The sequence below is a fragment of the Sorex araneus genome, chromosome 2, assembly GCF_027595985.1.
Source record: "Sorex araneus isolate mSorAra2 chromosome 2, mSorAra2.pri, whole genome shotgun sequence".
Lineage (NCBI taxonomy): Eukaryota > Metazoa > Chordata > Mammalia > Eulipotyphla > Soricidae > Sorex > Sorex araneus.
This window is the reverse complement of record NC_073303.1, coordinates 265,208,021-265,232,975: the sequence shown is the minus strand read 5'-3', so window position 1 is coordinate 265,232,975 and position 24,955 is coordinate 265,208,021. Positions and strand designations below refer to the sequence as shown.

Here is a 24,955-nt window from a genome sequence, read left to right as displayed (position 1 = left end):
GCCACGTACAGCCGAGTTCTCTTGGTCTTCCTGAGGAGAGCTTTCTGACTCTGTCCTTACGGGGCCCTGACCCCATCAGGTCAGGGCCCACCTCCCCGTCTCCCAGACACCCAATCCAAGTCCCTTCACGGTGTCTCTAAGGCTCTCTGCCCTGTCAGAGCCAACCCTACCCACTGGACAAGTGCCCTGTATGCCCCATGTACTTCTGGGAAGGGCTCATTCCTGTAGAGTAAATCAACGTCTCTCAACTGGGACCCGGGATATCCGGGGCGGGCGGGGGGGGGCACAGGGAGACAAGTCAGAAGGGGCTGTGGTCGGGAAAAGGTAGAGAGGTGGAGAGATGCTGTTGTAGACAGTGTTGGCAAGGGCCCCCCGCCCCCCCCTGCCCCATACACACAGTCTTAAGAGACAGCCTCCTTGGCCTGTTACCGCACAGTATGTTCCTTACTTGGGGTTTTCAGACCTTAAATGGAGTCACTGGGCGTTTTCTCCAATGCTCCCTAGCTAAAGAGTCGCCCAATGCTGAGAAATATTGTGGGGGGCTGGACTGGGTCACACCCAGCAGTGCTTGGGAGCCTTGTGCGGTGTCAGGGACTGAACGGACAAACCCTGCTCTTTCCCGGCCCCAGACGGAGACTACTGACTCCAGCATCTTCACCCACCCTCCTGCTGCCCCGCCAGCCTTACCACCAGCAACTGCCCTGTGCACGGCCCTCTGCCGGCTCCCGGCTGCCCTGTCTGCTTTATCCCTTTCCCAGGCCTTGGCCCTTCTCCCTACCACTGGCCCTGACTATCCCCTCTCCCCCACTGTCCTCCCGTCTCTGGCCTCTGACTCTCCCTGTCCTGACTTTCCCTCCTGCACTGACTCCCCCTCCCCATTTCTTGACTCTTTCCTCCCCCTGCCCTGACTCTCCCCTACCCCGGCCGTCCCTTGCCCTGCAGTCCCTTGCCCTGCAGCCCGGCTGCTTCTCCCTAAAGCCCCTGCCAACTGCTGATACCCCCACCAGACCTACCTGCTCCCACATCAAACTCCCTTGGGGTGACGTGTCAAGGCACGGGGGAGGAGGCACAATCCTTGCCCCTTCTGGGGTTAGTCTGGGGACCCCGCAGGTTAAGCCGACTGGTGGGTCAGTGAGAGGAGAGCCGTCACGAGTGTGCGGTTTCTGCAGGGGACTGACCAGGGCCCCCTGCCCCCTGCCGTCTTCCTGGGCACCGAGAGGCTGTGGAGCCGCGTCTGTGCGGGGGCTGGCGTGAGCCCCTCCAGCGCTGTCTCCCGGCCCCGGTCGGGGAAGGGACTTCGGGAGCTGCTCGGGCAGAGAAACGTGGGAAGCGCAGACGCTTCGACTCGTAGGCTCAGGAGGGGTTGGTACAACTCTCAGCACTACCCGCGCCGTGCCGGGCGCCGGGCTCTGTCGCGGGGCTTGGGGGCGGCCCCGGGCCTCCTCCCGCCCTCGGGGCCACAGTGGCCGCTCTCCCGGCGGACGCTCCCGCACACGCGCCTCCGCGGCCGGACAAAGGCGGCCAGTGACGAGCCGGGACGGCGCGCGGGGCGGTCCCGGGGGCGCGGGGGACGCCGGGCGGCGGAGGGGGGGGGGCCGCGGGGGACGCCGGGGACGCGGGCGGCGCGCGGTCGCCGGCCTGTGACGCGCGGGGCGGGCGGAAGGGGCCGCGCAGCGCTTCCGGCCCGGCGCCATTTGCAACGGCCGCGGCCCGGCGTGCGGCGACCATGAGCCACGAGCAGCAGGGCTGGGGCCGCGACGGCGGGGGCCGCGGGCCGGGCCGGGGCGGCGGGCGCGGCGGGCGCGGCCGGCACCCCGGGCACCTCAAGGGCCGCGAGATCGGCCTGTGGTACGCCAAGAAGCAGGGCCAGAAGAGCCGCGACGCCGAGCGCCAGGAGGTGAGCGGGCGCGGCCTCGGACCCCGGACGCGGTCCGACCCCCCGGGGCCGAGCCGGAGCCCCGCAGCCGCCCGGGCCGTCCCGGCGGGGCCGTGTGCGCGGGGCCGGCCGGGCGGGTGGGCAGCGCTGCCGGCTCCCGGTGCGCGCGGGGCCGGACTCGGGCCGCGGCGGGTGGGCGCCTCGGGGGCCGGGCGGAGCGGGGCGGCGGGGCCCGGGGGCCGCGCGGACGGAGCGGCCCGGGGCTGCCGGCTGCGGCCCGGAGAGGCGCCCGCCCCGGCCCGGCCCGGCCGGCGGCTCAGCACCTCGGACAGCCGCGCGGGCCCGGAAGTGCGCGCCGGGCCGGCGGGGGGTGGGGGCGGTGGGGGCGCGGGGAGCCCCTCTCCAGAGACCCGCGCCCCGCGAGGCGGGTGAGGTGGACAGGCCGGAGGGCACCGGGCAGCGGGAACTTAGGCGGGCCAAGTGGGCTCCCTGTACGCGGCTTTGGGGGTCTCCGGGCCCGGGAGGGATGTCTGAGAGTGTCCAGAAAGGGGGCCACGCCTGCTAACATGGAATGCAGCCCGGGCACGGCCCCCAAACTCTCCCGCGCCCAGGGGGAGCATCGCCAGCGACAGGAGTGTCATTTGGCCTAAACACCCCGAACACACGAATGAATTCTCTCAGGGTCTGCTCGTGTTCAGTCTCTCTCTGCCTGACACCCAGCTCGGGGACTGCGGGACAAGGGTGCTGCCCGGGTCCGTCCCCAGCACCCCATATGGCCCCAGACTTTCCCTCACCCACCCCCAAAAAGACAGCAGAAGCTTTCTGGAATTCCCTCCAAGATCTGGCATCCTCTTTTAAAAAATCTTTGTTTCCTTCACTGGCGATCACGCACACAGACGAGCCGTGCGTACTCACGGTGCCAGAGTCCGCTGCCACCCTTGCCCACTGTGGCGCCCCGCCAGCCTCCTGCTGCGAACGAGGGTTTGTGGCCATCAGGGCTATCTCTGTTCGCTGGAATGTGCAGTTGCAGAAGAGCCATCTTCATGCATTCCTGTTGTTCCTGTATGCAACGTGGTCGTCACCGCTCCCCGCCCGGGGCCTGCTCATCACCTCCTCCTGTGCAGGAGTCCCTAGTGCTCGCCGCAAACCAGGACAGTGCTTCAGTTCCCAGCATCTTCAGAACCACTTTTGGTTGTAATAACTAATCGTGGGTGTGAGGATTGAGACTGGGTAGCACTGTGTTCGTGCCTGAGCACGGGCCATCAGGGGCCAGACTCGTGTGGCAGAATCTGCTCCCTTTGCCAGCCAGTAGAGAGAAGAGGGGCTGGAAGACTCTAGCTGAGGGCATTCTCCCGGGCACCGCGTGTGGCGTCTCCACGCCCGGCCCGCTGACTGTGTGTGTTCTCGAGCTGACAGTCTCTTCCTCTGCCTAGAGGGCCGTGGTGCACATGGATGAGCGCCGGGAGGAGCAGATCGTGCAGCTGCTGCATTCTGTGCAGACCAAGAGTGAGAAGGACAGCACGGAACCCCAGCTTTCCTGGTTCGAGCCTGAGGATCACGGGTACACGCGCTCACCTTGCTTGGGTCAGGAGCACCTGGACTGGAGGAGGGGAAAGGGTACCTGGGGAGATGGAGCACGGTCATCCATGTTGGGACCTGGAAGGGTTAGAACCGTTGATCCAGAGAAACGGCTCTTAGCAGTCACCTGTTTCCTGAGACCCTGCTGTTTGGGGAAAGTCCCAGCAGCTGTCCTGGAGAGAGCATTACTCCATGAAGGGAGCCCTCGATGTGGGGACAGCACAGTGCTCAGGGAGAGACCCCGGCACTACCCCTCCCCAGAGAAACAGCTTTGCTGGTGACTTGGGGGAAATGATGCACTGGATCAAGATGGTTCCTCTCATTGAACCTTTGCATGTTCCCCTGTGTCCAACAGGTACGGCACCGAGGTCCCTACCCAGAGCAAGCCCCACTCAGAGAAGAAGCCCGAGAACCACGAGAAGAGACTGGTGAAGCCCGAAAAGGTGCCCTTCAGGGTCAGGGACAGATACGGGGACCGGGATGCTGAGTATATCTTCCAAGACAATGAGCCAGACGGAGCCTTGGACCAGCAGTTACTGGAGGAGCTGCAGAGGAAGAAGACGGATCTCCGATATATCGAGATGCAGGTACTGGAAAGCAGACTGGGGGGACACACCGCAGCTCTTTCCCTGCTTGGTAAAAACGTGTCTGGTGGAGGAGCTGTGGCAGGATGAGGACCCTGCATAGCCCACACACAGACGCTCTAGGACCGGACACACTCAGCCTCCAGTCCAGGCCAAAGCAGGTGACCAGACGCGTCTGCTTAGCTCCCAGATGCCTTTGTCAGTCTTGAAGAAATGGGGTTAGGATTGCTTTTCCTGGGCCACTGAACATAGTCCTGCCTTTTACAGAGAATAAAATTCTTACTAGCCCCTGGAATTAGATGCCATGTGACTCTGAGCCCCTGATGTTTCAGCGTCAGGACTGACAGCTGGGGTTCTCCTGAGTCCTCAGCACCTTGTCCCCTTTGGTGGCTCAAAATCAGGGTCCTTAAGTCACAGACGGTCAGCATGTTCCATCCTTGCCTCGTTCAGCTCAGATTAATACATGGTGGTTCTAGGAAGATGTGTGATCAAAGAGTGTGATCAAAGATTTTGTTGAGGTAGGTGGTAAGCCCACACCTCACAGTGCTCAGGGTTAGTTCCTGGCACTGCTTAGGACTAAGCCCTGGCAGTGTTGGGGACCTTACGCAGTGCCCTGGATGGAGCCAGGGGAGGCCGCTGGGTTTTGTTGGGTTTTGTGTGTGTGGTGGGATGGGGTTGGAGATGGGGCACATCCATTGGCTCAGGGCTTGCTCTGGGCTGCCAGGGGTTGTGCTCTGCAGAGCTGCTGCGTGGGCTTCTGCTGCACTCTGGGGGGGCTTGTCTCTGGAGAGGAGATACTGAGGGATTCTGGAGGTCATCTTTGCTTGCAGCACATGCTGCCAGCTGGTGTTCAGGAGGACCCATTCACAGTCACCAGCGAAGGTCAGTGTCCTGCAGAAGGGGATGTCAGAGAAGCAGACATGGATTCAGGGCTGTGTTAGGGAGTGGAGCGGCTTCTGTAGCCTCAGCAACCAGGAGAGGCTGTGGTCATCTGTTTGGCACGGGAGTACAATTCAAGTCGTCAGCGATGGCTGGCTTAGCTCATGTGGGCCAGACAAACAGCACAGTGGCTTTCCTGCTGGCCAGGTCGGCTGCGAGCGCTTTCCTGTGCTCGCCCTCTGACTCCCTGCTTCCCCTCTGGGGAGGCGGCTCCTCTCTGCGACAGCCTGGGGATGTGGATGGTAGGTGTCTGACGTGTCTGGGCGCGCGGCTGGGACAGCCCGGTCTCCTGCAGGGCCAGATGCTGCAGCCCAGTTTCTCCTCGTGCCTTTTTCCGTGGTGACAGATGAGTGAGATCCAGCACCCTCTCCTGCTTGCATGAGAACCAGTTTCATAGTTTCGAAGAAAGGATACTGATCTGTTTGGTTTCACGTTGAACTGCCCAGCAGCTCTGCCGAACAGTTCTTGGGCTGTTCTTAGCCAAGAAAGCTTTCCGTGAACGTTGGCGAAGGAAATGGGGCCCAGTGTGCTCGCGTCCTCTAAACCCTTGTCAATAAGCTATTGGTGCCCGTCACTATTTAGTAAATATAACTTTCCAGTTGCTGCTGGAATTCTTATCTGGAATTCTAAATCGGGAGCACATTTAGAATCGGGGGATAGATGCATTGGTGACAGGTTTGTGACCGTGGACCAACCATTGTTGTGTGGTTGTGGAAATCTCTGGAGTGTGGTGCTCCTGTGAGGGGAGTGAGACCTCCAGCTCTCCTCAGCTCATCATGCCATGGGCTCTGGGTTTGAGGCTGCAGCTTGAGAACCGATGCTTTGTCCTTCTGAGAGACGCATGCATTGTGGCAGCTGGTGATTTGTGTGTTGAGCAGGGGCTATCGCTCGTATTAAGACTAATACTGTGATCACACAGGCCCTAAACATTCCCCGGCATGACCCCCTTTGCCTGAGATTTTTCATGATCCTAGATATATCGGTCTATTAAAATTGGTGTGTATGCAAATCAGACATTTCCCAGTATACTTAAGTTTATTTTAAAACAACATTTAAAAAAGCTCCATGACACCCCCCCCCCCAAGCCCCTACCCCTCCCAGTCCCACCCCCCCCACACACATGGGATTTGCAGAGGCTGCATGGGATGTTCTCATACCAGACACCGTGTAGAGTGGACCAGAGCTAGCGCAGAGGAGCCTGTCTTTGCACAAGGTTGACCGGGCTCCATCCCGGGTACCACAGACGGTCTCCCGAGCCTGCCAGGAGTGATCCCTGAGTGCAGAACCAGAATTAAGCCCTGAGATCCATTGGGTGTGACCCAAAACTAAAAAACAGTAGAAGAAGGGAAAAGTCACTTAGGTGGTTTTAGAACAGTCTGCCATTTTCGTGGGTGCCTTGTGACAATGGGTCAGCTGTTCATTGTGGGGACCCGTGTGGTGCCAGGGGTCGGGCTGGCATGTAAACCCTGAGAGGCAGAGACCAGGGCCTCGAGGACACCCAGATCTGCCCTTTAACTCTCTCACGCCAGGTCCATTTGCTTTGGTTCAGACTGAGGCTCATTTCCCTATGAGAGAGTGGGGGTGGGGTCCTAAACTGGTCAGGAGGCTGGGGGCTCCACCAGTGATCTGGACGACGTAGCGGGCAGTTCAGCTCAGGTCCGTTAGGGCCTTTTCAGACACATATTAAGTTTCGACCGACCTCTTGTGCCCAGTGGATCATAAAAGGGCTTTGAACCTAGGCTGCGATGTGTTTGGATTTTACTGTCATTTATTTCAACTGACATTTCTGGAATCCTGTGAAAGTTGATCTTTATTTATTTATTTATTTATTTTAATTTCAGCGCTTCAGAGAAAAGCTGCCTTCATTCGGGATGCGAAAGGTAAGTCGAATTCATATTGTTTTGTGTGATATCTGAAATATTTAAGCGTACTCTTTTATTTTTGCTCTGTTGTCAAGAAGAAAAGGAAATTGATGAGCCTTCTTCTGAAAGATACAGTTGGAATTCCATTTCACTCCTTTGACGTATTCAGGCACCATTTTTGGGTCATGAGAAAGTTTTCCTTGTGCTTTTCTCATGCTTTATCACTGAGTTGTAGAGTTTAGAAATGAAAACTGGTCAGTAAAGTCTGCTGAGTAACAAGACTGCCCGTCAGTTGAAGAGCCTGCTGAGGGCAGGGACTGGCCTCTGGCTCCCGTCCTGGGCCCTCGTCACGTCACCAGCTGTCAGTGCCCAGCTTCTTGTCTGGGTACTATATTCGCATCGAAGGGAGAGTTTTACAAGGTGGCATTGGAGTGACTTTTTTTTAGATTTTGGTAGATATTAATAACCCATTACCCCTCGCTTCTTCTTAGTGTTAGAATAGGGTAAATATTAATATTATAAACATTAGTGTTTGAAAGTTGAAGACCACGTTTCACAAATGAGTGTCAGATGTCTTTGAAGTTCACTCATTTGAGTTAAACATTGCAGGAAATGGTAACGTAACGATATTCTTCCTTACCTGGGTTTACTCCTGGCTCTGTGCTCAGGGATCACTCCCCGCCACCATAAGGAGTTCCTGGGATGAAACTCGGGTCAGCCAGCCTAGCACTCTCTCCTAGACAGAGCACCGGACTGTTTCACAGGCAGAGCTGGATTCTGGGTTGTCGTGTTGGTCCATAAGGGCCCCCGGTAGACATAACGGGCATTTGGGAACTGGCCGGCCTGCCAGAAGCCCGAGCCATCATCCCCGTGGAGCGAGTCTTTGTCTCTCTCCTCCGTGGTGCCGGGCTGCGTGCAGGCTGCCGGGGTGTGCGGGAGAGCTCAGGGCTGTGGGGGTGCTTGTGGGCGGCCCTTGGGTGTTGGGGGAAGTGTGCACTCGCCCGGGTCAGCGTCCCACCCTGTTCTTCCTCTGAAACAGGAGCTGGTGGATATGATCAATGGCCACCAGGTCACCGTGATAAGTGGCGAGACTGGCTGTGGCAAGACCACGCAGGTCACCCAGTTCATCTTGGACGACTATATCGAGCGAGGGAAGGGGTCTGCGTGCCGCATCGTGTGCACTCAGCCCCGGAGGATCAGCGCCATCTCGGTGAGTACTGCCTGAGTGGTCTCAGGCCTGTGCCCTCCGAGGAGAGAGGTCGGCGATCCAAGAGACACTTACAGGAGAACCATCAACTTCTTATTGGTTTGGGGGCCACACCCGGCAGTGCTCAGGGCTGACTCCTGGCTCTGTGCTCAGGGATCACCTCTGGTGTGCTCAGGGGCTCGGGAGCCCCTTTGTTGTTGTTGTTGTTTTCTTTTTGGGTCACTCCTTGCTCATGCACTCAGGAATTACTCCTGGCGGTGCTCAGGGGACCATATGGGATGCTGGGATTCGAACCCGGTTCGGCCGCGTGCAAAGCAAACACCCTACCCACTGTGCTATTGCTCCAGCCCTCGGGGACCCCTTTGGAGTGCTGGGATTGAACCTGGGTCAGCCACATGCACGGCAGGCGTCCTCCCCTTTTCCTGTTGGTCATAAGCTAAATGATCCCTTTATGGGATGACCTGAGCTTCCCCCTCCCTGAGTATTCAGAGCTGGGGCTTGTTCGCTCGCCAGTGGTCAGGGCAGCACTGCATCTCTGATGTTTTAGGGATGGGGGCACACGGACTGCCCAGGGATGGGCCCTAGGTCAGCTGCGCGTCAGGCAGGTGCCCTGTGTGCTCTGCTGTATACTCTGCAGTAAAATCTCTGACTATTTTTAATCAAGTGCTTCGGTAACGGTATTTTTCGTGAAAAAGAGGCATTGGTTTAAGTTTACCATTAGCCATTGAGGGAACATGTTCTTGCAGACAGTGTTTCCCTTTTAGTTAGGTAACCTAAACACGCGAGTCACCAAACCGCGTTAACTTCTAAACCCTCGTGTGCATAAGCGATTTCTGTAGTATGTGAGTTTACGTTAAAATCACTGACTGTCTTTGGTTTTATGATATTCTGTCACATCTCTGACTCATGAGACAGGATCCGGTCAGGAACTCCGTCAATTCTGACAATATTCTGGGATTTCTTAGGAACTGTGAAAAATAAATATTTTGACTATAACACGGTGATATGGCTAAGGTGTATTAGAATTTAATGTTTTCACATGGCAGCAAGTGATATAGTGACAACAGGAAGACTGCTGACCAGCATTTATTTCTGCTTGGTTTTCTGAGATCTGTTGGAATTTAAGTGGGTCACTTAATAAGTAGTAAAAAGTGAAACGCTCGTCATCAGTTCTAGATCTGTGGACGGGAGAATTTGATTCCCAAGAACTACTCCTTCGAGGTTGGTGACTCCTGTCTCCCACCTCACCTCTACCTGCTGCGGCCAGCGACAAGCGCAGGCCGCAAGAAGGCTGGGGCAGTGTGGGTGTGGGGACACGGGGCGGTGGGCACGGGGTGGTATGTGTGCTGTGCACACGTCTGGCTGGCATATGGAGCTGCCTCGCTTCTGCCTGGTAGTCAGTGCCCTCGTCTCTGGCCGAAGCAGCACACAGGCTAGAATATGTTTTCATGTCAGATCACACGCATGGTGGGAGCCCCAAGTGTGACCCTAAGTTCCCCCCTAAACACCGAACCCCAGGCCCCAGATACCCCTTGGGAGGTTCCCCCTAAAAAGCTGGAATTTAAAAGTGCGTGAAGCTAAGCGTAGAGTGTGTAGACTCTGGCTTTTCTCCTCCTCACGGGAAAGGCCGACGGCACAGACTAAGGGAAGGAAGTTAGAGAAAGGCGCTTTGCCGATCCTGGCGAGGACTCGGCCTCCAGGGGCCTCTGCCGCTGGGAGCAGACCCTAGAAGCAAGTTGGAGCTCGGCTCCCTCAGCCGGTGCTCAGGGGAACCTTTTCTTTTTTTTTTTTTTTTTTGGTTTTTGGGTCACACCCGGCGATGCACAGGGGTTACTCCTGGCTCTTCACTCAGGAATTACCCCTGGCGGTGCTCAGGGGACCATATGGGATGCTGGGATTAGAACTGGGGTCGGCCGCGTGCAAGGCAAATGCCCTCCCCGCTGTGCTATCACTCCAGCCCCAGGGGAACCTTTTCATGTGTGTGTGTTGGGGAGGTGACGAAGTGGGGTCAGGATTCCCGCGCGTTTAGGTCGTGCTGGGGAGGGTGTCTGTATCGAGGCATTGACCCTTGTCAGAAACTCTGGATTCTGCCCAGGTTGCCGAGAGGGTGGCTGCAGAGCGTGCAGAGTCCTGTGGAGGTGGCTGCAGCACGGGCTACCAGATCCGCCTACAGAGGTGAGGGGCGGGCGTCTGGACCTCCGGCCCACTGCGCCCTCAGCCCGTGTTTCTGTGAGGCAGTGAGTGACAGAGTGTCCCCAGAGCCGTCCCACATCCCTGAGTCTGTGCGCCCATCCCTGCTCTGCAGCTGTCAGCGTGCGGAAAGCTGGCGTCCGCTCCCGGGCCCCGGCAGGAGCACTGCTGGGCCAGCCCCCGCCCGAGGAAGCGACAGCAGGAAGCCTCAGCCTCCCTTCCTGAGGAGTTTCTGAGGCTCTGTCCCTGGAAATGGGAGGTGCTCCTGGGAGCAGAGTTCTGCCCCTCTCCGAGCTGATTGTCCTCGTGTCCCTGCAGCCGGCTGCCCCGGAAGCAAGGGTCCATCCTGTACTGCACAACGGGGATCATCCTGCAGTGGCTCCAGTCAGACCCGTGAGGCCTTGGTTCCTGCCGGGTGGGCGCGGGTGGGTGCGGGTGGGCTGGCGGGGGCAGTGCTGATGCGCTGGGCCTCCTCAGGCGGCTGGCCAGCGTCAGCCACGTGGTGCTGGACGAGATCCATGAGCGGAACCTGCAGTCCGATGTTCTGATGACGGTCATCAAGGACCTGCTTGGCGTCCGGCCTGACCTGAAGGTCGTCCTCATGAGCGCAACGCTGAACGCCGAGAAGTTCTCGGAGTATTTCGGTGAGGGGACTCTGGGGGCGGGGGCGTGGAGGGCGCCCATGGGTGGGTCTAGCAGCCTCCCGCTCAGGGCGCGCCTCCCTGTTCTTGCACCACAGGCCACTGCCCGATGATCCACATCCCTGGGTTCACCTTTCCGGTGGCGGAGTATCTTCTGGAGGACATCATTGAGAAGATCAGGTGAGGAGCCATGGCAGAGGGGAGAACCGAGTCTCGGGGCTCGCCTCCCGTCGAGCTCCTGTTGTCTGAGCGCGATTTTCCCCAGAGCCGGATTCCTGGGTGAGGTCACACGTGGCTCCCACTGTGCTGTGGCCAGGCTGCGGCCTTCCCGGCCTTCAGTGGGCACCATCCCCCAGGAAACCCCACGTTTGCCAGGCCTGAGCCATTGTGTGTGTCCCTCACTGGCCGTGAGCTTCTGGGGGACGGTGGCTCTGCTCATTCCAGGGCTCCAGGCGTCCGTCCACCCCTCTGGCACATCTGACCCATCCCTGTCCTTCTAGCTCTTGTGCAGGCCGTGGCCCCTGGGTGTGGATTTGCCAGGACGGTCTACTCTGCCCATCCCCTGCCCCCCTACCAGGTGTGTGCATGTGAAGATGGGCGCGTGGGTGCAGGCAGTGAGGGCAGCCCCGCCCCTGCGCTTGGATGACCGTGAGCCCTTGCTGACACTGCTGGAGAACGAACGTCTCCACTGAGGACTGCAGTGCTGGGCAAGGACCCTGTCCACCCTGCCTGCTCCCGTCTGTCTGAGGTTCTGGGGGTGGTCTGCAGGTGGGACCCCGCTGGGCATCCTGTGTCACGCAGCAGGCCAGGCAGTGTGGCTCGGGGCTGCAGGTTCTGGCAGGGGGAGCCAGGACCCCTGCGGGTACCCAGATTTCATTGCGGGGTCTCCTGCAGGGGCTGACCACTCCTGGTGCAGGGTTGGGTCAGGGCTCCGCCCTTCAGGTACCCTCCTTAGCCGTGGCCAGGGTCAGCGGGTGTTTGAGTGGCTCGAGATTTCACTCGCAGTGCTTCCGGAGGATGCTCTGGAGCGTGCACTGCTGGGCATGGCTGGGTGTGAAACATGACTGGGCGGCTCATGACCCTGCAGAGCAGGGGATGGCTGACTCTCAGCAGGAGGCAGAACACAGACTCCTCTCTAGTGCTCTCCCTGTCCAGGTGCGTGGTTTAGTCACGCTGCCCGTCAGACATCCTGGCCTGGGGCCGGCGCGGGCAGCGTGTGGCTGGACTCAGTGGGCTCCCACGCGAGAAAGCCCCGTGGGGCCAGGGTCTCAGCAGCTGCATGTTGCAGCGGGCAGAACCTCCACCTGCCTCTCCTGGTCTGACCGAGGAGCCGCTGGTCTCTGGGGTGCCCATCTGGGAACCGGCTCTGGGTGAGGGCATCACATCTGCGTGGACAGATTATAGAGTGGTCCTGTAACTGTCCACACCACACAGTCCCCTCCTCCTGGGTAGCTTGGGGCAAGCTCAGGAGTAGGACGGAGGGCACCTGCTTTGGAGACGCAATGAGTGACGGTGGCTCCAGCCTTCCCAGTGCCAGTGATGTGGCTTTAAACCAGTCAGAGTCCCAGCAGCCCTACAGCCTGTCCATGCCCACGCTTTCCTGGGCGGCACCAGGCCCCACGGCCTCCTGTGCAGCTCCTGTCTGCAGGCTCAGCCCACTGTCTGCTCCTTGGGCACTGTCCACCCTTTGGGGGATTATTTAGGCCCGGGAGCAGGTTAGCAGTGGCCGGGCAGGTCTGTGTTCATTCTTGCTGCCTCCCTCAGCGACCCCGTCTGCCTTTCTCTGGGCACGCTGGGCACCGACGTCAGTCTGGACCCGGGTGCGGGGCCAGCCATGCTGTGCCCTAGCATCTGTCTCTTTGTGCTCATTGGGCTGCTCTCCCATTTCCGAGCGCTCGCGCTCCAGAACCTCAGAGAAGTTTCCCGGGAGTGACACTGTCGAATGGTGTTTGCATTTCAGATACGTCCCCGAGCAGCGGGAGCACAGATCCCAGTTTAAGAGGGGCTTCATGCAAGGGCACTCCCACAGGCCGGAGAAGGAGGAGAAGGAAGCCCTGTACCGAGAGCGCTGGCCTGGCTACCTGCAGCAGCTGCGGAAGAAGTGAGTCCTGTGGCACCGCCCCGTGTGGAGTGCTCCCCGGGGCTCCAAGTACAGCCTGTGTTCATTGTTGTTTGGGCCCAGGAAGCACCCTGGGCTGTCGTTAACGATGATGTGCGGGACCCGGACAGCTCTGTTTTACCTGGGCTCCCGGGACATTCAGTGATAAGTGATTTAAGACCAGTACAGTCTTAAAGAGAAACTCACGTAGTAATGGTCACATCCAAAGTTCTGTGGCGAGTCGGTGGTGAAATACTTGAGTTCTGGTTGTGTACTCTGGTCTCTGAGCTTGGTCGAGGCGGGGCGAGGGCCTTGCGTGCTCACGGCCGTGTCTGCGCAGGTATTCTTCCAGCACCGTCGATGTGCTTGAGATGATGGACGACGATAAAGTGGATCTGAATCTGGTCGCTGCCCTCATCCGACATATTGTTCTGAAGGAGGAGGTTAGTTGGGTGTCGGGCACCACCAGGGTTTCTGTGTCTAGGCCGTGCAAAAGGAAAACAGTGTCATTTGTTTTTAAAATAGCCTATGGGAGAAGTTACTTTTTGACACAAGAATAAGAATCCCCGTATATCAGAATGCTTAGACATTTGACCCATTGCGAGACAAGGCTAGAGTAAGTTCTTGGTGAGGCTCTTGCACACGACCTAGCAGGGTTTATCCCCATGCCACATGTCCCTAAGGTGCTGCCAGGGGTGAGCCCTAGGCACTGTCCAAAGCCAGAAAGAGGCTGTAAGTCCCATTTCTAGTGAGGAACAGTGGCTGCTGCCCCGTGCCTGCCCGTGACATGGGGCCTGGGCAGGGCGCGTTGCTGATAGCTGTTCCCCCACAGGACGGCGCCGTGCTGGTCTTCCTGCCTGGCTGGGACAATATCAGCACTTTACATGACCTCTTGATGTCACAAGTGATGTTTAAGTCAGGTAACCTGGACATGAGCTACCGCAGTCTCGGTAGCGGGGCTGGGTCAAAGGGAGCAACTTCCTTCGCACCTGAAGGATGCTGCAGTGTCCGGCGCCCCGTGCGTGGACACGGGTTGGGACCCTGCTCCTGCTGAGGCCCGGTGGGGGTGCGGGGGTGGGATGGTGCTTCTCCGGCACTGCTGTGTCCACGGGCGGGAGATAAGCTGGAGCCAGAGCTGCGCTGTGCAGATCTCCCGCACACAGACGCCCGGGCCCTCAGAGCAGTGCAGGTGGGGAGAAGTGGGTGTGAGAGAGTGGCCCTCACCAAGCTGGGAACCCCACTTAGCAAAGGTCTGACTTGCTCAGTCCCCTAGGGCGGAGGCGCCAGGCAGTCTTGTAAGGAAACCGCGTGCTCGTCCGCGCCGGGCCCTGCCTTTGTCTGGCGACACTGCCTTCCCCATCCCGGGGACTGCTTCCTCTGCTTACCAGCACGTTCTCTGGACACAGCGTCCTCCTGACAGGAGGACACCTGGAAGCTCTGTAACGGCCCCTCCTTCCCTTGACATAAAGAGAATGACATCACTGTGTTTCTACTGAGTGCGAGACCTAGCTGAGAAGGTGGCAGGAGGGCAGCCTGTTGGCTGTCATCAAAAGGCTCGCCTTCTGGGAGACTTGGGAATGGGCAGCACCAATCTGCACGGGGGAGGGACATGGTGTGACACATACTCGGTCATGAAGAGTGCTGTCCCTGCCTCACGGTGGTCAGTGAGAAATGAAGCTCGTCATCTCGGAGGCGCCTGAGGAAGGAGGAAGGGTCTCTGCTAGCTTCCCCGTGGGCATGAAAGGGAGACTGACGGGATTCGGGAACTCTCCTCTCGTCGGCCAGGAATCCCAAGATCGATCCGTGTGTGTATGTGTGTGTGATCACATCAAGGGTCCATTTAAGGCTTCTCTGTTTCTGCTTTTCAGACAAGTTTCTGATTATCCCTTTGCATTCACTGATGCCCACCGTGAACCAGACCCAGGTAGGTGTGCATTCTTGCTCTCATCTGACACATGCCTTCAGAGCTGCTGCTTTCGCCTAGTCCAGACAGTATGTCTCAGAGAGCCTCGGCAGGCGTGTCTCCAGGGCAGGCCTGTGCTCCAGGGACAGGCTGACCTTTACAGATCAAATGAGTTCTATCAGCATGATGCTCAGGTTTAAAGTGGCTTCACCAGTGACTTGTTTGGGCTTGGGGGTAAACTTTAGAACACAGCTGGCAGGAGCCAGGTGCTTCAGAACACGGCCAGCAGGATCTGTGCACCCTGTTGACAGCCACATTTCTTAGGGTGGGAGGCAGCAGGTAGCACCCATTGGCAGCAGGACCTCATGGCGCTAGGGCTGGCACAGTGGCTCTGTGTGCCCGGGCTGGGGCTCATGCCGCTGATTGCGGGCAGCCAGCTGGCAGCGCTGATGTGGGCGCCTGCAGGTACCTGGCACCCTCTATCCCACATTTCACCTGGGCCCTGAGATACGCCACGGGGGTCACAGGTGAAACTCATGTAAATGGGGGGGTCACGGCACAAGACTAGGGGCCCAGGGATATGGCAGGGTGCCAGGAAGGAAGCAGGTCAGACAGGTAGAGAGGCTCTGCTCCAGTTCCTGGAGATCTGGGGTCTTCATCTTCCAGCTTATTTCCCTTAATTCTGCCTCCAGTTTTTGTCTAAAACATCTCATAAATTCAGTGATCCTCTTTTACTTGGACACATGTTAGAAGGTTCTGGCATCTGAGTGGTTTCCTTGGGTTGAGAAGGGAATGTCGTAAATGACAGTGATGTGAGCTCGACGGGCCTGGTGTGGGTGGGCCAGTGCGTGTAGAAATCCAGCTGGAAGCAGTTCTGGCAGGAGAGTGCCCAGAGGGACGTGGGCATGTCTTTCCTTACAGGTGTTTAAAAGAACCCCTCCTGGTGTTCGGAAGATAGTCATCGCGACCAACATCGCCGAGACCAGGTAGAGACCGTCAGTCCCAGTCCCTGGCCGGGCCTCCGTGTGCAGTGTGGTCTGCTGTTAGCTCTGGCTGGGGGCGCCCTCCTAGCAGTGTACTGGGACCAGACCCACGGCACCAGCCCTCAGCTCGCCCAGCCTGTGCTACCGAGCGAGCCGGGTCTGGGGACCAAGGCCTTTTCCAGTTTGGCCTGGTGGCAGATGTTGGCTGATCTGCAGCCTGTAAAGCCGCCGTGTGTCCCCAGACATCTCTAGGGGCTCTGACACAGGCCAGGTCCAGAAACAGGCGGGCCCTACCCCCACTGTAGCCATAGGAGACCCACAGGACCACATGCGTGCACGCCTGCTGGGAACCCTGAGCTCCAATACTTGCTCAGAATTAGTGTCCTTCGGATTTAGCATTGCCTGTGGGTTTCTGTGACCTATGGTGTGGATCATGCCCGTGTTTCTGCGAGTCCGTGGCCCATGGTGTGGATCGTGACACCCGTGTGTTTCCACGCAGCATCACCATAGATGATGTCGTCTACGTGATCGACGGCGGGAAGATAAAGGAGACGCACTTTGACACCCAGAACAACATCAGCACCATGTCTGCGGAGTGGGTCAGTAACGCCAACGCCAAGCAGAGGAAGGGCCGAGCTGGCAGGTGAGTGGGCCGGCTCTGAGGGGGACACCTGCCTCGGGCTGCTTCCTTTTCTCTCCAGGTCCCTGTGACTTCAGAACGTCGGGCCGGGGTTCCCTTCTCTCTCGCTTCTGTTCGGGGCACCCAGCAGTGCTCGAGGGCTCCGTGCATTCCTGGGCTCACTCTTGCCAGTGCTCTCAGCCCAACGGAACCGGGTTGGACCCAGGACTCCTGTGGGCACAGCCTGTACTCAGGCCTCTGGGACATGGCTCTGCAGTGCATTTGTTTGAGGAAGTTTAGGCGGAGTTCCTTAGGGACACAGTGTCGCTGGCGGTGTGAGGGATTTTTCTCCCTCCAGTTCAGTTGGCTTGGCCGAGAGGAACGGGGCTGCTTGGCCGAGAGGAGCAGGGTTTGCTCACTCTTACGATCCGCACTGTTCCACTCCGAGGTACTCCTGATAGGGACGACCAGCACTGCAGATTCGCCGGGTCGTTGTCCTGTTGTAGGGGCAGCCCGAGTAGGGACCTGGCAGGTCGGCTCCCTGATGCAGGCCTCTGGCCTGGGCTCTGCCTGAGAAGCCTTCCCACTGGAGGGCCAGGCCTGTTTTCAGCTGTGGGCTGTATATCCAGGGCCGTCGGCTCTGCCCCCGGACAGTTGGGAAATCCAGCAGGGCTTTGTACCTGGCAGCGTCCACTGGTACGGCAGGACCTGTCCGAGTCCTGGTCAGGCTGAGAATGGGCTTGGGGCCCCAGCTCCCACCTTCTGGGCCCTCGGACCTCCGTCCCAACATGGACTCAAGTGGTACACTGAGGCTTGAGCTCGGCGCATGGGAGAAGGTTTCAGCTCCTCTGAGAGCCCCCCTACCGCCAGGGCTCAGTGCTCACATGGGTGGTCCCCAAGGTGTGCCCAGAGCTCACACTACAGCGCTGGGGCTCATGGATGACCAGTGAGCATGAGAATCAGTCTGCGGGTCGAAATGGACCCTGGGGAGAAATGAGAGAAGTAAGGAGGGATTCGCGCCGGTATTGCTCACGAGAAGAAACGTGTCCCACTGGAGTTCTAACATGTCATGGTGACGTCCCTCAGGGTCCAGCCTGGCCACTGCTATCACCTGTACAACGGTCTCCGAGCCAGCCTGCTGGATGACTACCAGCTGCCCGAGATCCTGAGGACCCCTCTGGAGGAGCTCTGCCTACAGATCAAGGTGAGCCCGCCTGGGCCACTCCCAGCAGTCCCCGGGCTCCCTGTGCACCAGGCCGCCCCTCGGGAAAGGTCCTTGGTCCCTCGCTGCCCCTCTGCTGCGGGCCCGGCTCTTCCTGACCCGCGGGTGCTGCTGTATCCGAGGCTTATCCCTTTAGCCTCGGCGGGGCCTGGGGCCTGGGGCTCCGCTGTGGACACCTCCCTGTGGAAGCCTCGGCAGCTCCGTTCTGGCACTGCTGGAGGCTCTGACGAGCAGCACTTGCTGGGCTGCTCCCTGCAGCCTTGGGGTTTGTGTTTGTGGAGCCAGCGCTTGAGCTTGGATGAGAGAAGTCAAGCTCTAGTTCTGTCTGACACCGCGCCTGACTGACCGGGCACGGCCCTGTGTTCTGACTGACTCTGTGTGATACTGTGTGTGCCTGACGGGCAGGGCCTGTGTCCTGACTGACTCTGTGTGATACTGTGTGTACCTGACGGGCAGGGCCTGTGTCCTGACTGACTCTGTGTGATACTGTGTGTACCTGACGGGCAGGGCCTGTGTCATGACTGTCTTGTCTCCCCAGATCTTGAGGCTCGGGGGCATTGCTGACTTTCTGGGCAGGCTGATGGACCCCCCATCTGATGAAGCAGTGTCACTTTCCATACGACACCTGATCGAACTGGTAAGTCTTTTTTTTTTTTTTCTTTCTGTAAAAATTCTCAGCGTTCAAGCACGCAAACTGGCTCATTGTGCAATGGACTTGGTGTGAGATGGGCTGCTAGCGTGCAAGATGAACTTGCTTCAGGAAGCCCTGCATCCGGACTCAACTCACGGGTCAGTTGGTTACCAGATTGATTCTTATGGCAGCTCGAAGGGGTCTGTGGTTGTCATCTTTTTTTCTGGGGGGGTCGGGTTTTTTTAATTCTGGGCCACACCTAGTCGGGCCTTTTTCTAGCAGGACTTAGGGACCCTCTGAGTTAGTTCCCAGGCACTAAAGCTGTGTCAGCCACATGCAAGGCAAGTGCCCTTCATACTATACCAACTCTGGCCCCAATAGCTTCAGTGATTTTTCATTACAAAAATCACCAAGATTGTCGTTCACCATTTCTTAGGTCTGATTGAAAATTCCATAAAAATCTGCAATCTTTAGCTGGGCTTTTGCCTCATTTGCCAGGGTGTTTTCAGAACCTTTGTCAAATTGAGTGATTTATGGGCAGCTTATAGAAGCCACATGCTTTCGTGACAGGTGCGGCATGGGTGTGGCCCGCGGCCCACCCAGCCCCCTTTGCTCCAGTTCTTTCCCGGGACATGGCGCCCCTAGGTCAGGTGGGTGCTTCCGTGAGAACCAGGGAAGGGGAGAGGAGCTGGGGGCATGCCACACTTCCCAGTGGTCCCCGTGGATCTCAAGTCCTGTGGCTCCCATCGAGCGGGGCGTCTGCAGGGTGTGGATGGTCACGGAGCAGAGGAAGCAGTGGGCGTTGAGGGCGTGTGCTGAGTCCTCGCAGGCGCCTGCCTGTTGGTGGGAGTCGGGAAGCTCAGGGCAGGGGTGCAGGCTCGGGGCTGGTGCTGGTGAGCAGTGGCAGGACTCGTTGGCAGCAGGACGGACGCATCGTCCCTGCCCCTGGTCCACAGGGCCTGGCCTCCCAAGCTCTGGGGTGTGTGCTGGGCCCCTGCCTCCCCGCCAGCTCCCTGTCAGAGCTGATCTCACCAGCATCTGGTCGCTGCTGCCGCATCAAGGAGTGAGGCTGAGCAGCCGTTCGCCAGGAGTTGGCCTTTAGCAGGCGACGGGTGCAGGCGCTCACATGGCCCTTCCCCCTCACAGACCGCCCTGGACAAGCAGGAGGAGCTGACGCCCCTTGGGGTGCACCTGGCACGGCTGCCGGTGGAGCCGCACATCGGGAAGATGATTCTGTTCGGGGCTCTGTTCTGCTGCCTGGACCCCGTCCTCACCATCGCAGCCAGCCTCAGCTTCAAAGACCCCTTCGTCATTCCGCTGGTGAGGGGTGGGCGTCCGGGCCAGCCCCGCCTTGGCCGCCCTTGGCATCATGCAGGGGTGTCACCGCCGCTGTCTGACAGGGGAAGGAGAAGGTTGCAGACGCCAGGAGGAAGGAGTTGGCCAAGGACACCAGGAGTGACCACCTGACGGTCGTGAACGCCTTCGAGGTACAGAAACGCCGGGTCAGGGCGTGCTCCCCTGCCGCGCCCGGGGCCTGTGTGACAGGGGGGACTGCAGGGCCCGGGCCGAGGGATGCATCTGTTCTGGCAGCTCGTCTGCGGGGTCTGTCTCAGGGCCTCCGTGCCTGTGCCCGGCTGCAGCTCGCAGAGGGGAGGTCGTGCCTGAGGGAGACTCCCTCTGTGCTGAACCCGCGCTCATGCTTGCGATGTGGACCCCACTCTGGCTTCAAGGGCAGATTGTGTCACCCTTGTGTGTGCTCTGGGCTCGGTCTGTGTCAGGAGCTTCTCTCTGTCATGGTCTGGCTGAAGGAAAAGGTCGCACCGTGACTTCGGCTCCCCTCCCGTTGGGCTCAGTGTCAGAGAGGCCCACTCTCACACGAGCGACTGTCCCAGCACAGGGTGCCCTGGGGCTCGGCGCGTCTAGTTTCCCAGTTTCAGAAAACCCGTCTGGCTTCTCCGCAGGGGACTCGTAGCAGCCGAGTGTAGATGGGCGCGAGACCCTCCCCTTCCTTTGTGTCCCCACAGGGCTGGGAGGAAGCCAGGCGCCGGGGCTTCCGCTACGAGAAAGACTATTGCTGGGAGTATTTCCTGTCTTCCAACACTCTGCAGGTATGGGGCTGCCGGGACGTGCCAGGCTGCGGGCCAGGCCCTCCTGCTGCTCTGCCTCGGCCTGCTCGCGCGTGGGGAGTGCTCAGCAAACCCGTCCAAAGCCCGAAGAGCCACCAGGGCGCAAAGGGTGGCCCTGAGGGCAGCGCTGAAAGGGGAGGGCAGGGGGTGCAGGGGCAGCATGAGGGCCGAAGCCAGAGGACAGCCCTGCCTCACGGCGTGTCTGAGCCCTGCCCCTGCGTCTCGTGGACAGGGAGGGGCCGGGGCCGGAACTGCAGGGAGACCCTGGGAAACAGCAGCTCTGCTGACTGGAACGTGGGCACATGTCTGCATGGCACCTGTCACTGGCGCTTCCGAACTGGGTGCCGCCTAGGGGACAAGCTTCATTGGGTCTGCCCCTTCTCCCAGGAGAGCAGGAAGAAGCAGGGGCCTTGGGGCAGGCGGGACAGTCGTGTGCCGAGGCGTCAGCTGCCACCCACCCTCCCTCCCGTCCCCTCTGGCCCTGGGCTTGTTTGAATTGCTGTGTGGGGGCCCGTTTGGAAACACTTACCGGTCAGAGGGGCCCGGGAGGTCAGCGAGGGCCAGGTTGCAGAGGCCACGCAGCCGCCAGGAGTCTCCGCGCTGAAGGTGCAGCAGTGGAGGCCGAGGGCCCGTGCCAGGCGCCGTCTCCTCTCCCCAGATGCTGCACAACATGAAGACGCAGTTCACCGAGCATCTCCTTGGGGCTGGGTTCGTGAGCAGCAGGAACCCGAAAGATCCGAAATCGAACATCAACTCAGGTGCAGGGGGAGCCCTTGGCCCCTGGCCTGCCCTGGTCGTGGCTCACGGGATCGGCGCTTTACCCACCTCTCTCCTCACCCCTGACAGATAACGAGAAGATTATCAAAGCTGTCATCTGTGCTGGCTTATATCCCAAAGTCGCGAAGATTCGCTTAAACTCTGGTAAAAGACGAAAAATGTAAGCATTGGGGGTGGCTGTGCCTTGCTTGTTCCTGTCTCGTGTCCAGAATCCCGGTACCCCGTGTGCCTTTCCCATCATTTTGTTGTCCGTGTTGGGGCCTTTCCTCTCTCTCCATCCCTGGGGAGAGATGCCCGTCCCAGCTCCTGGAGGAGCGCGTGGCGGTGGCAGGCAGAGGTGCCAGGCAGACCCCGGGCCCTGGCTTGCTGCTGCTTTGAGGGGGAGGGGCGGGGTTTAGCCACACAGCGGTGCTTGGCGGACCCTTCTGTGGTGCCGGGGATTGAATTGTCAGCCCAGGGTGGGCCCGACAGGCACGCGGACGGGCGCTGCTGGGAGTGCAGGGCCGGCATGGGCCTTGCCCATCTGTTGCACCGACCCGGGTGCGTTCCAGATTGACTGTGAGTGGGCCGTGTTCCCCTCAGGCGCTGCAGAGAGCCCTCCAGTCAGGTGTGGCCCCAGGGTGTGTTCTCCTGTAGTGGCCTTCCCGCCTTCCCCAAACCTTGACAAAGCCCAGTAGAAACAATAAAACTCCCTGGAAGCAGAATCCTCCTTACACGTGTAGGCATCTTGGGGGTGACCTGCCTGACTAGTTGTCCCTGTCAGCATTGTGGCGACTGTCAGCTCCACAGGACTGTCCCGTCAATGCCATGGTGGCTTTCCCCATCAGCACCGTTGGCAACTGTTCCGTCAGCGCCATGGTGACCATCTTGCCTGAATCCTCGTGGTTTTAGGGAACGGTGTGTTCTCCGGTTTCTGCCACCTCTCGGTTGACGAGGGCTCACCATCTCTGGTGTTCTTAACTGCCACTCTTCATGTTTCCTCAGTCCCAGTTGCAGTGTATATGGTAAACCTGTTTGCCCAGGGAACAGCCCTCGTCTCGGGCTGTCTCTGTTCCCCCAGAATTTTATCCCAACGAGCTCCCTTTGGACTCTCCGAAGGGTGAAGGTGTACACGAAGCCGGACGGGCTGGTTGCCATCCACCCCAAGTCTGTGAACGTGGAGCAGACAGACTTCCGCTACAACTGGCTCATCTACCACCTGAAGATGCGGACGAGCAGCGTGAGTGGAGCCCTCGGCGCCTCCTCAGACGCGTCACTGTCGCAGGCTCTAGTCCAGCCCATTGCGACAGGACACGTGATACGGCCATTCCCCTTTAGAGGCTGCTTGCAAGGAGCTCTTTGACGGCATTGGGGACACGCCTCAGTGCTCAGCACGGCCGTTAGCCCTCTGGGACCCTGTCAAGTGTCCTTTCAGCGGCCTGCATCCTTCTAACGGAAATGGGTACAGGGCGCTGTGTCCCTGGTCTCGGCTGAGTGGGCGCTGCTCTCCGCAGATCTACCTGTACGACTGCACGGAGGTCTCCCCGTACTGCCTGCTGTTCTTCGGGGGCGACATCTCCATCCAAAAGGACAAGGAGCAGGAGACGATCGCCGTGGACGAGTGGATCATCTTCCAGTCCCCGGCGAGAATCGCCCATCTCGTCAAGGTGAGCGTGCGGGCCCGCCGCCCCCGGTGGGAAGGCGTGAGGCAGGTGGACTGCAGTCTTGCCGTTCTCGCTGTCGGTGGGACACAGCCAGCACTGCTGAGGGGTGGCTGTTGCTCTGAACTTTCTTTTTTGAAGTTACAGGCCTCTCTGTGGCTTTGCCAGTGGGATTTTCCTCTTTTGGTTTTTGAGCCTCCGGGTGATGCTCGGGGGCCGTGCAGGGTGCCAGGGAGAGAGCCACTGCACTGCACTGTCCCTTTGTTCTGCTTTGAGACGCTCGTCCCTGCCCTGCACGTGGCTGACTCACGGCCTTGGAGTCGCTCCTCTGCTGCTCAGGCCATCCTTGGGGCGTGTCTCTCCCGCAGGAGCTGAGGAAGGAGCTGGACGCCCTGCTGCAGGAGAAGATCGAGAGCCCCCACCCCGTCGACTGGAAGGACACGGGGTCCCGGGACTGCGCCGTGCTCTCCGCCATCACCGACCTCATCAAGTCCCAGGAGAAGGCGGCCCCCAGGAACGGCCCGTCCAGCTTCCAAGACCGGGGCTACTGCAGCTGACGGCGTCACACAGGGTCTGCGGACCCAGGGGTGGGGGCCATCTGCCACGTAGGGCAGTGCTGGTGAGACGCCAGGGCGGGACGCGGGAGCGCGGGGATCAGTGGTGTGTGTGGTAGATGGCGCCCTGGTGGTAAGCGAGCACGAGAGCGGGGTGCTGCCCTGGCACAACATGCATGTCCCCTGGTGGCCCCGGGCTCAGGTGACCATGGCCGCGTCCACGCGCCAGACCTCGCATGCACATGCCGTGTCTCTCGAGAAACCTTCGTTCTGCTGTGAGACGCTCATTCCCTGCCCAGGGGACCCCGATGGAGTGAGCGACTGGAAGACGCTGTCGGGCGCGGGTTTGGTCCCTGCCAGTCTTCACGGCGATGTGGGCCGGTGCAATAAAGCCGCCATGAATGGACCGTGCCGTGTCAGCTCGGCTGGCCTGGGTATTGGCTGCAGACACCACGTCCAGGGCCTCGCTGCCCCGGGAATGCTGCTCCTCCTCGGCTCTCCCCACCTCGTGTGGCGGAGACGGTGCATGCGGGGGGTGGCCTTCACCCATCCTGCTCCCCTCGCACGCGCATTTAGCCCCTTGGCACCTGCTGAGCGCCCGCTGCCTTACAGCACGCTCTCAGGGCTGAGGGGTCGCGCTGCTGCTCCAGGTGACCTCCACTCCCTCATCCGAGGCCCCATGGCCCCTCCAGCCACTGCTGCCAGCGGCTTTCCTTATGGAAGCCCGAGGCCTGAGGGAGACAGGAAATGGGCCACACCCCAGTTGCCCATCTGCTCGAGCTGCCGGCCCGGTCTTGGTGCCTGCCGAGCTCATGCCCTCAGTTCCCTGCACACCCTCGGCAGGCCCCTGCTTTCCAGGGGCTGTCACCTCCCGTCACGTGGGTCCTGTCCCTGGGCTCAGTGGTGGGTCTTTGTCCCCACATGTCTGTTCCACAGCCCCATTGGCCAGACGTGTCAGCGACCAGAGGCTCTGTGAGGGAGGCTCCAGCAGAGAGCAGCCTCGCATCACCTGGCCGGAGCTCCCTCTGGGAGGACATCTCGTGGAGCACTGCCGGGCCCAGTGGCCAGTTGAGGCAGAAGCTTTTAGTGCGCTGTGTTCTCAGTCTGGGGTCAGAGTCGGCACCAGCGTCCTTGTCCGGCAGGGACAGGCCTGCCCAGTGTGAGCTGCGGTGCGGGGCCAGTGGAGGACACGGGTGAGGCCGCCCTCCAGAATGCTGGTCTCAGAACGGCATTCCTACTCGACGGTCAAGCTCCGGTTCCATTGTACTGCTTGGAGTGGAACGTATAGAGGAAAGCATGGTGTCACTATTATATTTTGTTGTATTTCCAGACTTTTTTTAAGCTTTAAGTTTCTTTTTTATATATATATAATAAAATCAAGTGTATAATTCATTGCTTTCGACCACGTATTGTCCTGTCAGTTGCTTGCTCCGACCTTGCCCAAGATCACTCCCTCCAACTGCCCCTCCACCCTCGGCCACCGGGAAACCTTGTAGGGCCCTGTCCCCCTGATGAGTGCTTTGCA

The 24,955-nt window shown here is 59.5% G+C and overlaps 1 protein-coding gene across 1 annotated transcript; it reads left to right on the top strand.

Moving 5' to 3' along the window:
* Nucleotides 1-1,724: 1,724 nt before the first annotated feature.
* On the top strand, nucleotides 1,725-24,832 carry DHX36 (DEAH-box helicase 36). Its single transcript, XM_055127997.1, has 25 exons — nucleotides 1,725-1,897; nucleotides 3,310-3,437; nucleotides 3,810-4,041; nucleotides 6,819-6,857; nucleotides 7,879-8,049; nucleotides 10,142-10,221; nucleotides 10,555-10,629; nucleotides 10,714-10,880; nucleotides 10,976-11,057; nucleotides 12,838-12,978; nucleotides 13,316-13,418; nucleotides 13,808-13,895; nucleotides 14,844-14,899; nucleotides 15,800-15,864; nucleotides 16,361-16,504; nucleotides 17,567-17,684; nucleotides 18,241-18,339; nucleotides 19,480-19,653; nucleotides 19,734-19,820; nucleotides 20,358-20,441; nucleotides 21,118-21,217; nucleotides 21,306-21,396; nucleotides 22,335-22,455; nucleotides 22,730-22,882; nucleotides 23,245-24,832. The coding sequence occupies exons 1-25, from the start codon at nucleotides 1,727-1,729 to the stop codon at nucleotides 23,431-23,433; spliced, it is 2,958 nt and encodes a 985-aa protein (XP_054983972.1). The 5' UTR covers nucleotides 1,725-1,726; the 3' UTR covers nucleotides 23,434-24,832.
* The last annotated feature ends 123 nt before the right edge of the window (nucleotides 24,833-24,955 follow it).